The sequence below is a fragment of the Anser anser genome, assembly GCF_964211835.1.
Source record: "Anser anser genome assembly, chromosome: 8".
NCBI lineage: Eukaryota > Metazoa > Chordata > Aves > Anseriformes > Anatidae > Anser > Anser anser.
Window position 1 is genome coordinate 2,205,461 of NC_139728.1, and position 13,653 is coordinate 2,219,113.

General features: G+C 36.5%; 1 protein-coding gene across 7 annotated transcripts in view; it reads right to left on the minus strand.

The window, feature by feature from the left end:
* The window catches only part of DPYD (dihydropyrimidine dehydrogenase), a 355,784-nt gene that overhangs the window by 237,160 nt on the left and 104,971 nt on the right, over nt 1-13,653 (minus strand). For all 7 annotated transcript variants that reach the window (XM_083846247.1, XM_083846246.1, XM_083846248.1 and 4 more), the window contains one exon: nt 5,954-6,115. In XM_083846247.1, coding sequence (XP_083702373.1) covers nt 5,954-6,115 — 162 coding nt within the window. The remainder of the gene's footprint in view (nt 1-5,953; nt 6,116-13,653) is intronic.

A 13,653-nucleotide genomic window follows, 5' to 3' on the forward strand; every position in this document is an offset into this window, starting at 1 on the left:
TCTTCGCAGAACTCACATATGGTCAGGCAATTTTACTCTAATTAACCTTTATTTAAAATTATCATTGGACTATGCCAAAGAATTTGATAAACAAATCAGTAAATATATTGAAATTTTAATCTCTGTTAAAATGTAGAACAAACAAAACAATTACAACAACCAAACCTTTGCCTACGCCTATAAAAGCAAGTTTGGTAGTCTCCAGGACACACACAGAACATCACATTTCTAAAGTAAAAAGTGAGTATAATCACTCATTTTCAACACAAAATGTTGAAATACAAAAAAAAAAAAAAAAAAAAAAGAGCAAATGGAATGGGCATTTGGAGAATTTCATCTTCTAGCAGCAAGTTTTGACTTTATTATTAAATTGTTTAGGTTCTCAAGGTGTAGTGTTTGTTTCCATGCTTAGAAGGTTATATAAATAGTTATTAGTCAGATTATCTTTAAATATCTTTCACCAAAACGATGAGGTATCAAGCAGCTACTGATGCAGCTGTTAGCATCTAGCTAATATTTATTTTAGGGTGAGACATATTGGTATATTCTGAATTATCAGATTTTGCTAGTGCACAGAAAGAAAAATATGGGCAATGTAATCAGTAATGTTTAGGAACTGATGGTGTTAATTTCACACTATCCCACTGGATATGTGTAGTCTGGTGTATATTAATATGGGGCAGTTGAATATTTAAAGGAGAAAATAATACTCTGCATAGATTTTAACAAAAATGAAGCAAATTGTGTGCTTAGTAATCATCTGGAAGCTGTCAAATTGTATAGTCACACAATTTCATATAATTGTAATGGATAGCACAGGAGGTACAGGAAGTAGTTTTTTTCTACAAACACGAGCTAGTTATAAAAACCAGTTGATCCTCCCTCCACAAGTAACAGTTACACTTACAATGCTGCAAATTTCTATGCAAGTAGCTGAGTGTTGACAAAAATAGGGCCTAAAGCACCTCTTTAAGGACTTTTCAAACTTACATAACAACTACACATTCACATTATCCAGGTCTCAAGAAATCCCATGCATCTAGGACGTTACAGAGCCTACACCTCAAAGCTCATGAATCCCACCACTAAGAAGGACATAACATTCATTCCAATGCCTTAAAATTGTATGTAACATCTAAAGCGTTCTGTAGAAAAAAATATATAACTTGCCGAAACATCAGCAAGTCTTTCAGCATTGGCCTGAGAAGTCAAAACTCCTCAGATTCATCCCTGGAACTATTGCAAAGGCAACACCATCCCCTTCAAACTAGCCTAAAATTTTATAATTCATAATTAGAGGTTTTAACATGACTTAAAAGAGAAAATAACCTAAAGATGTGTTAAAGTAAAGCTAATACCAGAAAATAGTCATTTGTTTGTTTGTTTCTGTTTGTTCTGCTGCCTCAGCTCCCCAGAGCAATGCTCCTTGGCTGATGCCGCACACCCACCGGTACAGGTGCTGGTGTGGGGCCTGGTGGCCATGTCAGGGCCCCACGACACCCTGGCTGGCAGTCCAGAGCCGGCCAGCTGCAGGAACAGTGGCTCCATGGGAACCACCACCTTCACCCACTTACATTAAGACTGATCAGTGTTGTCAATGCACAACTACAAGACGGACCCTGAGCCCGCTGTGGCAGCACACCCCACCATGGCCTTCCCTCCAGGCAGCCTCTGCCACCTCAGCCATGGTGGGTCAGGGCGAAGGGAGGGACCACAGTGCAGCCCACCTCTTAGCCCAGCTGTTCTGCTGACACGCAGCTAGATTAACAGCAAATAAACTCATACAACACATCTTTTACGTGAAAAAGAGCATCAAGTTCCCTTTTCCAACTGCTTTTCACTGTAACAACAGCCAGAACAGATCTCCAAAGGGAAACAAATGACCAGAACTGTAGCTGGCATGAGAGTCACAATGCCAAACGATCTACTATTTAAATCTAGTATGCAGAGGTTAAAATAATATATTTTCTATTTAGCTTGTGCTGCTCCTTTCAGAATGATTAACTAGAAACAGAGGAGACCCTTTAGATCTGGTAATATCTACCCAGAAAAGCAAGATTTTGAGGACTTCCTAGTAATACTGCAACAGAATGCAATAGATCATGCTCCCTTTCCTACTGCAAGCTTACAAACTTGTACTCAAGTAACCAGTAATTTTAGTTTATTTTATGGGACTGACAGTCATATAGCTCATGCCTGTATGTATTGTCACTGCAATCTCAGTATATTTTCACTGAACTTGTGTTCCAAAACCAGAAATGCTTCCTGGTTCTAAAGTACTTGGGCAAAGGAGACAGATAAAGACATTAATATAATATTGACCTGTGCAGCAGCAGGTGTAACCTGCGCTTGACACTCATCATTTATAATAGTGAGCTTTAACTCCATGTTATTCTCTAGATGCAACAGTTACCGTGGTAACTGCATCCCAGTATACACATTCTACATCACAAATACAAATGGGTATTTCCTTTTTTTTTGTTTGTTTGTTTTCCATTTGAACATTTAATTGTCAAAATCCACATTATGCATTTATTCAGACTAGATTACAATTTACTTTGAAAATTGGGTTAACAGTTACAAAGCTATATGGAAGGACAGAAGGAAAAGACAGGAGGTGTGAGGTGCCATTTTTTTGTTCTACCGTATGCAAGACAAATATTTTACAATTAGGGAGTTTTATCTGCAGTATGAACAGATGATCAGTCATTGTTCAGAAGCACAAAGGGGCATACGTCATACCCATATATTTTCCATTTTAAACCCACATTCCTGCTTTACTGCAATTTTATCTTTTATCTCAGCTAGCAGTTGTGCCTTTTTATTATTACTCTCTCTCATAATGCAGCAAGTGTATGATCCTCAGACTAATTCCAAGTAAAAAAAAAAAAAAAGAAATCTAAAATTGGCATTATGCACAATGGAGTTTTCAGTAAATAAGCCCCTGTGGGACAAACTATTACACAGTGCATGAGAATTACCATGCAGCTCTCATTAACAGTACCACATGTTGCACACCTAAACCACACAATTTGCTAAGTTACTCTTATAGGTTAAGCAGTGTACATGCTTTGTTCACACTATATGGGCCAAGTCCTGTATTAGTAGTAGTAACACATGATTTTCTTCAGTATTTCAATCTATATTTTTATAGTAATTGTTATTTGGAAACACTCATACTATTGGGCTCCTTCAATTATACATACTTTTATAGTAAAAATTAACTGAATGAAAGCTAAAAAATATTAATTACAAAAGTGACTGCCTACTATTGCTAATTATGTGTACTACAATACATTCAAATTCTTTTTAAAATGGCAGTAATTGTAAAGGTTATTAATATCTGTACTTTTAGCAAATGTTTTAGGATACCACAAAAATAGTGAGGAGAATAAAATTTACCATAAAGTTATTTGTGTTAGAGTGTTAAATAGAACCGTATAGTAATTTTATTTTCTTAGAACTGCTGACACTAATATATCACTTTAAACAAACTTGGAGCATTATGAGGAAAGCCATCCTGAGCTATTCATCCTTTCTGCAATTTTCATATCAATCATTGTACTAGCACTGAGCTTTTTTAATAGATTTCTAAAGATTTTTGAAGAAAAATGGCAGATATTTAGCATTATCTATCAAGCCATAATTCCTCTCTATTAATCATAGCATTAGGGCTAAAAGGAGACACAAATCAAGTTTTAACACATATCACTTGCATTTGGTTCCTCAACAGTAATATTTCACTATTATATTTATCATCTGCTTGACAACTGTTTAATCTTTTTTTCTTTTAATAAGTCTTCTGCCTTGCAACAAATATTAATTTTTTACATATATGGAATAAAAGCCATTAGAAGAAGAGCTGATAAAATCACCTCTTAACTGATAAAAAAAAAAAAAATACCTAATATATACGTAGAACAAACACAGTTCAGTGTCTGCAGCCTCATTCCTGCAAATGAGAACTTTGGTTCAAACTGTACTGATCCTTACTTTTGTATGTTCAAACCTCCAGCAAATTGAAGTGGACAGCTACTTAAATGACAGGGGACAGAGAACGTTCAGCAGCAGCTAACAGGAAAAAAAAAAAAAAAGTTTAACAGGTGCTCCAGAAGCTTTTAACGTCTCCTGGTGAGAAGAAAGATGTACAAACAGATAGAGAGACCTGCAGCAGGTAGCAATATTTGCTCATCGAATCACGGCCCACAGCCACTAAAGGGGGTGTGAAGTCTACAAATGACAGCAGAGGAAAAAATTGGCCTTACAGACATATCATCTGTTACTTCCAGATTGATTCGCATTTCTATTTTGGTCTGTCCTACAAAGACATTTTCTCAGGCTTTGTAAAGGTGACTGGAATTTCATCATATGCTTGTAAATATGATCAGCCAAATGGCTCAAGATACAGAAAAGGGACACGCTCAAGATACACGAAAGCGACATATTAGTCATGGACTGTATGTAATCTTCACCCATGTATATGCCTTTTTTTTTCTTTTTTTTTTTTTTTTACATAGCCACTTGCATAAACTTCCTCACTTGTACAGACCAAAACATACTTCAGACAGATCAGAAGAGGTGCCAGCTGAAACCATGAACTTAGTACAACTTCTTAATGCCCTCAAAGGAAGTTAAATGAGCTGTAGCCTCCATCTTCTTCAGATGTAAATCAGATGTAAATCTCAAACATTAAATCCATACAGAAGTACATGTGCACCTCAACAGAAACCCTTGAGAAAACTTCCTAACATCAAATGATCTTGTTTGCTTCAGTGGCTAAAATATACACATGCATTTATGAACTAATAAAACAACACACAAACACGTGTGCATCTACAGCTACGTAAATAGATGAACACAGACGTCTATTTCAGGCCAATCTGAACCTGTTTATTTACTTGGTTTTGGCAAAAAAAAGGACAGTAAAATGTCTTAAATCATCTGAAACTTTTCCTTTGCCCCCAAAGAATATACAAATCCACACTAATCCTGCAGCTTCTCGTATTTTAATTTTAAATTACTAAAATGTGTCCAAATTTCCATTTCTGAGAATTAAATGAAGCCAGTACTTGGACATGTACATTTCTTATTATTATGGATCCTCAGACTTGCAATATTTGTATTTGAAAATACTAAATTTAGGGTAAATTTTGGATTGATTCCTCCTCTCTGTGACTTTTCAAAAGTATGCATTAAATTTTGTACAAATCTTTTCACATAACAAAAATGCAAAAGAGCTGAAGTGTGTTCTGCTCAGAAATAAGTTAACTTCAAATAATAAAACAGATCCTTGCTACATTAAAAGAAAAAAAAAGGCTTTCAAAAAGGAAAGGAAAGACATCAAAGCAACTTATCCATAAAGAACAATTAAAACAAAATGAAACTTTTAACCGAGGAGATGAGAAAGCCAAGTATTTCTGAATAATAAATACTACCTAACCATCCAGCTGCTATGGGAGAACAGTTCTTCTTTGACCTCGAGACCTAGAATTCTTGCAGAGTGTGTGGCTTCACAGAGAACAGGGTTCATCACAGCCAAAGAACAAGTTAAACTCTGCTGTAAGAGCTGCCCTGTGCCCTGAAGAGTTCAGCAACTCCTTAATGTGCAGTTACTGAGGGAGGTACAGTTGATCTTTTTCCCTATGTGGCCTACTTCAGCAACATCTGCATTTTAACATGGCTTATATAAATCTTTAATTTTGAACAAATTGACTCAACTACTAGTGTTTCTAAAGAGTTGTCTTGTTCATAAATAATGTTATGTTCCTATGTTTCCATTGCAAAAGCATTTCTAAATTTCTGAATGTGCTGTAAGAAAAAGGATAATTATTTTAACTTCCTATGACTTTATTTTATTAGTACAGCTTTAAAAAAATCATTAAGAAAGGCATCCACCTATATAATACCTGTTGGTACATAAAAAGCATTTTAGGCATTTATGAGTTCTACCTACCTCAGTAGCAAACTGTTGCAATCCACCAATATTAATTGGTCCCTCCTCAGTGGCATACAAATTGCAGCCACCAACACAAAGATCTGATGTTGGACACACCATTCCACAAGTCAGGCCAAGTGGATTGTCGGAAAAAATCATTTTGGCAGCTCCATAATAGTTCTGAAGAAAAGAAAGAGGGGGAAAAAAAGATAGTCACATACCAAGAAAAATAAAATTCAATAGGAAATACAAAATATGTTGTAACTGCCTAGTAGAATACTATATACATATAATGAATAATGCTGACATCATTTAAATGTTACATAGAATTATTTCAAATGCACTGGAAAGTACGTCAACAGAGTTGTTGATTATGCAAAGACAACACTTCAGTTTGCAAAATGGTTATAACCATCTTCAGTCTTACGCAGTTGTAGGATTTTTAGTGGTTTAACAAATCTATGTTAGGAAACTACTGTGCCTGCATTATGTACTTGTAAATACTTTCTCCATTTCTAGGTCAATTAGGCAGTAGGTGAATTGTAACCTTTGTTGTAGATCTGACCAGACACTGCTAGTTAGATTATCAGTTCTTCATGACACAGGGAATTAAAAGTTTATTCTACACATTTGTACACACCATCTCTGCAGATATGCTTGTCCTTCACACCATGTCAGCAGTGTCAATTTTCCCAGACCTGTGATGAGAACAGGTTTCCTATGTAACTACCCATAGATTTGAACTACTGAATTTTTTGAACTCTTTTTCCTCATTCACAGACTGGCCAGGGCAAACGTTTTCCTGTTTCCCTAAGTGGCAAAACAGGGAAATTATGAAAGAATTTATTTAAAATTTACAACTTAACAGATTCTCAATATTTAGTGTTCAGCTTCAGAAAAGGAAGAGTTTCCTAATATATATTAGAACTAGCAAGATTTGTTTCCATAATAAAAAGGTAAGGAGTGGACATTCACAACCTCCTAGTGCCTAATATAGTCAGTAAACCCTTGATTATTTTTGACTGGGTAATTCTCTAAAGAGGGAACATCAGAGGAAATGCCAGGAGTGAAGTGAAGTTTCATTTAGAGGTTTAGAACTACTGACGACAGTTCTGCATTCATATTATATTTACATTAATGAAATTATAGTGTAATTAAAGCAAACCTTTCACATTCTGTATTTTCTTCTGTATGGTCAATATAGAAGCTTGCTTAATTATAAGCTATAGTTCCTTATTTTACCACTGCTCTCACCCCCCTCTAAAAGCCTCAACAAGGAAAGCCCATGAAAGAGGTGTTAATGCTGGAGTTTCCTTTACAGGCCACTGCAGTTCAGAAGATTACAATACCATACCAGCTGAGGTTCCACAAAAGTTTATTTGGTGAGAAATTAATACTGGGATCTCATTCCAGCTTTTTTCAAACTAGTAATAACTGAGGAATTAAAGATCAGTTATGTGTCCTTCTTCCATCAACCTCTTCCACACTCCAGTCATCATCAATAACATGAAACTGGTTTAAAATTTTTCTTTATCATTCTATCCCAGGACAGGTGGCTAAGAACAATGAGAAGGTGTAGACTTCAGAGGATATGAATTACTCAGTCACAGCAGACCCTATCTAATGCCTGAGACTTCTTGTCTGCCAAGCAGGCTAATGTATACAAGTGTTTATTTAAAGTTAACACAATCCCACACTGAGCAAAAATCCAGTTATGAATAAAAAGAGACTTGTCAAGATCTGACAATATAACAAATGGTGTGTAACAACTTTGGTTTGGGAAGTTCAAATTCACCAAAAGGCATATTAAAAGACTACGTGTAAAATTCTTCAAGTTAAAACAAATGCTAGACACTGCTAGAGATTCCGTAAATAATGCTAACGTTTAAGCAATGTATTTGTAGACACAATGAGACCTTTTACTTACAGGTGTCAGTCTACTGCACAGCATGAGCCCCTGTCCATCACCTGAAAATATGAAACAGCTACCTAGGTGTATTTTCATAGGATTTTCTTAGACATTATTAAAATCCATTAAAATTCTAGTCCTAGGTGAACAAGCAATTCCTTTACACAACTATCCTGGGAGAATTCCTTTCAACCATTTTGCCTGTAATGCGCATGGACATTATCATGCCCATTTCTCATTTATTCTGATGTAAAGGAGCATTCGTTAAATGTACATTCCAGGTATTAGCAAAACTTTTTGCTCTGCCAGATGAATGTTACTGTTTTGATATATCAGAGTTTGTTAGGGATGTTAAAAACAGCCAGTAAAGACATTATAAGCTCAATTCAGAAGCCAAAACACAGAAGTCTGTTTATGTTGGAGATTTCCCTGACACACAACCACGCAGATGGCATAGGTGACAGTGTCAGTGCTGGAGACCCATGTCTTCCTGAAGCAGCACTCGAAGGCCAGCCTAAATATCCTAGAGCATCTTAACTTGCAATAGATGTCTGGTCCCCAGGCAATTAGATCTAGCTCTTCCCAAAAAATCCCCACTCTAAAGGAATAATTATAAACTAGTAGTGAGGATTTTCCTCACTAACTCAAAGACAAGATGTTTTTGAAAGAATTTTTGTTCAGTTTTATATTTCCCAAAGTATGAGAGATATTTTCCCTTCCTGTGTTGTCCAGGATTATTATTTTTGTTATCTTCAGCTCTGGTTCAATGGAAACAGTTACAATAACATGCATTTGCATTTAAGTAACTTCATTACAGATTTCCTACATTTTTAGGGTTTGTAATTAAAATCAATATATAAACCTAGTTATTACGCATAAAAACCAAATCCGTTAAGCTATTCCTTTTTAAAATTAATTTTATTACATATCTGTAAAGTATGTAAAGCCCTTGCACTTGAGCTGTGCCACTACAGGCAGTGTCAACACAGCTGAAACATTTCACTTGCTCTGCAAATTCAAACCAAAATCTGAGCACAACTACGCTACACAGCACAGATATATGAAGACTGTCACTAAAGCCATGTTACAGCACATAATTGAGGCTGCAGCAAGGTAGAGAAAGAGGAGATAGTATGTTAGAGTAGCACCTGACCAGATAAGATTGGACCAGGTTCACTGTGGGTATATGACTGAGATCACAGCTTACTGATAGGATATAGAGGGAAACCTATCTCAGGACATCATGCTAGAGTTCCGTAAGAAGAAGGCTGGGACCAGTATCCTAAAGGAGGCAATGCCAAGTGCTGACAACTCTTAATCTGGGGCAACATGAGTGTATTAAGGCAAGGTCCTTATCTGGGAATTTATGAGGAGTTGCTGTCATGATCATGATCTGCTGATGCTACCAATTCTAGTGGTAGTGCCTGAGCACAAGATGTTTAGGTACCCTCACTTCTTCAAAAGAGAGTACTGAAAGACATATAGTACATACTACCATACTAAATATTAAGACATCAGATGAAGTGTATCAAAGAGCATGTCTCTCCTAGTCTTAACATCCGAAAAGTTTTAATGATAAGCTAATTAAAAGGTTGTCACACCTGAAGTGCAGTGTTCCACAAACTTACACTTTTAGAAGAGCTGTAGTTCCCTAACTCTCCTCTTCCACACCCTGCCTCAGTTTCCACCTTTCAGAACACCAGCATAACCACTGTTCCCATTGCCACTGATACTGGTCACTGCCAGTGAAGGGATATGGCCACATGCTGCTACCATCACTTTGTACTTAAGTTCAAGAGTAAGCCTATCTGCAACCTTCCAGATACCCAGGGCAAAGCCCAGCACAGAGACAGGTCCGTGGGCAGGACTTCAGGAGCCCAGCTCCAAGTCGCTTCATCTCTTTGTCGTTCCATTCTATCTATTAATTTATTCTGCTTTCACTGTGCTGATTCATTACCTAATGTATCAAACATTATTAAAAAAATGTTTTCCAATACTTTACCAAAAAAACTGGCAGGAAAATATATTATTGTTTAGAAAGTTACACTAAGTGGTGTTATATAGACTGTGTTACACCACTGCAAACCATGAGTTACTACGGTAATAAATAAGCATTTGCAGTATATGTACAGTAACTTAAATGCTTTGTTACATGAACGCTTTTTCTTACATAACATCCTCTTTTTCCAGCTGAAAACATGTATTACTGATCAATTACCAGTGACATTAAAGGCAGAATACTCAATAGAATATCCACATTCCTGAAAAAAAAATATTATTGATCATTTTCATTTCACAAAACCAGGGTGTAGTAGGCTACACACAACACAGATATGAGACACAGACATGCCAAGTTGGTAACTACACACCGCATGCAGTACAGAGGAGCAGACCAGAGTTAAAGGGAGGCAGACTTCATTAAAATCACTAAGTTACTACAGCGCATGAAATGACGCAAACTATCTTGGATGCAAACAGTTTGGAGTGTTTTTTTTAGATGCTGAAATAATAAGACGTCTCAGTTGGCTAGTTTCTTACAGACGTCACAGAAGAAACAAGTCTAAAACTAGAATGTTTCTGAATTTTTTAATGAGATAAATGTCTGCTTGTGCTTTTGTTCATAGAATCTTCTTTCCTGTGCACTTCCGCAGAAATAAATTAATCTAACTGGATAGGATGTTTTGTGGCTTCCTATATCAAAATGTCAATAAATACTACATTGCTAACACAGGGAACAAAAACAAGCCTTAAACAGACATCAATAATCTGTGGAAACCAGGCAGAGGAGAATCTCCACATGTATCATTTGGAAGCATTATATAATTTGCATGTAAATTAGACTGTTTTTTACTTGGAAAAAAAAACACTATTAAAACACATAGGATCAATACTGACAAACAAGAAGAAATTGCATTTACTATCAGGAAATGCATACAGCATCTTTACTTTCGTTCAATTTAAGAGTTTTTTATATAAATTCCTTATGCATCGGGGTGTTTTGATATGGCAGTTTTCTCAAAAAAAAGATATTCATTATTGTGCTTTGTGTAATAAAAATGAAAACATTGACTTCATCAGGATTATGGGATGGAGTGAATACATTAAAAGAAAAGAAGAAAAAATAGTAATTTCCTCTTCCTCTGGGTGAAGTTTAAAAAAAGAGAGACATAACAAAAAATACAGGAAAATATCACCTCCCTCTATCCGTGCTCCTGTTCTGTGATGGCTTTCAAATTTGCTCAAGCTGCATTGGATTAAAATATTTTCCCATACCGAAGAACCACTATTTAAAGTACATTGTTATATAAGTAGCATTTTTCACATTGACACACACCAGTTAAAATATAACAAGAAACGCCTCCAGTCTGTCAGCCCCCCACCAAAATATCTTCCGAAGAAGAATGAACAAAACATAACAACTTACCAAATCATACATATTCTATATTATAATGCTGATGATTTTTAATCAATCCAGAAATCTTTCACATCATTTGACTTATGTCATCATAACAGGACTGTAATTTCACACAGTGTCACTATCTTTTTATGAAAAAGAACGGAAGAAATATCTTGTACTGTCATTTTGTCCTTTGTAGTCTAGAATGTGAGAGATTCCTTAATTGACATAGTGTCATCGCAAAAGTCTATTCTACATAATTACACTATGGCAACTGAAACCAGCTGTCAGCCATTCCATTACACTAAGTACAAACAGACATCTCAAGAAAAGTCACTGCTTCAAGTACATCAATTTAACACCATTACTACTTTCTCTTTTAAATGTTTTTTGTATTTAGTGACCTGAAATATAGAAAGATTAACACAGAAAGCTGAATAAAACAGCAATTTCAAAAGCCTGAGGCCTCAAAGTAGTACTTAAAGATTAATTGTGATGCATATCTGTATATAATTATTACCAATCATCTAGCAGCTTTCTGACTTCTACAATCTTTCACTGTATTAACAGTATCCCACTTACAGTATTCTACATATGAACTCATGATTTTCTATGTCCTTTTAAATGGCATAGAGATGTCCTTTGTTAATTTACTCCAAGTTCCTCTGGCACAGAAAAAACATCATTCTGTTTCTCTCACCTGTCCTATGCCTCTCACCACCCTTTCTCTCTTGCAATCTTTTCTTCATTTCATCTTCCCTTAATAATCCCACTGCTTTTTGTCTTTTGCCTTCCTTTGTCTACCCACTTTTCCTTCTTTCTCATTTCCAGTATATTGCCACATACATTTTTTCCTTTAATCCTTCAATCTCCCAAACTTCAGCTTCACCTTTACCCTTTTGGTAACCTTTTATACCCTCTAACTCCTTCCCTCTCCCATTTCTCCCTTGAAAACCTCTATTTCCTCTGGTTTTATTTTAATCTAAGAATTTCTCTAAAACTTAGTCTTGTGTTTCACAGCTATCCTGTACTTTCCTGGCATTCAGCTCTTACTGTACCATTTCCCTACCATCATTCCACACGGTCCAAACAGTCCAACAGTCCTATACAGAAGGCAGTGTGGCTTTTTAATTTTTTTTTTATTATTATTTTTTAAATGCTTACCAGAAGGCTTACATCCACCTATGAGGTCTATTAGAAAATGGTGGACCTGTCAGCTCAGACCAGGTATGGGAGAAGATGGTCAATCTGAACAAGGAGAAAACTGTTGGATCAGTCACAGAGGGCTGCAGAGACAAAGTGCAGTTTCAAGTACTGATGTCACAAAAGATACTTCTGCATCCCCAGTTCTTCATTATTAACTCAGACTATAAAGGATGAGTCACTCACTTTTCATGCCTGTGCCACGTAACACAACTTAATATCCCTATGCCTTGCCTTAACTGCACCATCAGTTGTTTTTCACTGTGACTACTCAACCATGAAGGTGTCCGGTAACAAAACCTCCAAGATTGTCTCACTGCACAGTACAAAGGCAGTGTACGTGAGCAGCTGTTGCTCTTCAATGAGCAGCTTCCTCTGGCACAGACTTCAGCTTAACAGCAGGAAAGCTGGACAGGCAACAAGCATTTAGGCTGAGAGCTGCAGGATTCCCTGCTGATGTAATACTTGATTGTACCAGCCCTAAAGGATGACAAGTGTTGGAGCTCCATTTTACCAAACTCCATTTTACTTCTTGCTTTGACATATCAACACAAGGAAAGGAGGACACAAAATCCCTAAGATCTCTCCTGGGACTATTTCAGAGGAGAGAATGAATTAAGGGAGAACCATTCTCCTGCAGCATCTAAATGTGATTTGTTTTTTTCCCTTAGTTTTTTGTTGTTGCTGTTTTAGAGGGGGAGATAATGAAGATGGCTCTTGTCTATTATAAAACAAAGAATACACACTTTGCAATGCGAAGGTTGTACATAAAGAGAGGACAGATGGAAGTCAGAACACACAGCATCTTCTGATGTTTAAAAACAAATGTAGTTACACGTGCATGGGGAATTTGAAGTCTGGTCTCCAAGAGATGCAACTGCAAGCAGTCAGTATGAACTGAGAAACAGTGACTGGGAAGACACAACGGACTAGACTGTACCTTTAGAAAGTGGAGTTGTAATCCAGTTTGTATGGAAAAGGAGAATGGAAGTTGTGGCCTAAAGTCTACTGAGTTGCAGTGGCCTAACACAATGCAGCATAAGTGACATCCTTTTTCTCAAAGAGGCTCAAGGCTCACTGAGCCTGGCAATTCAATTACCCTCTCAACCCAGAAACTACCCCTCCCTCCCTCTCCCTCTTCTACTCTTGAGCTGAGGTCTAATGGCAGAGCAGCGAAGAACAGCTACATTGTACATGGCCTCTAAATAT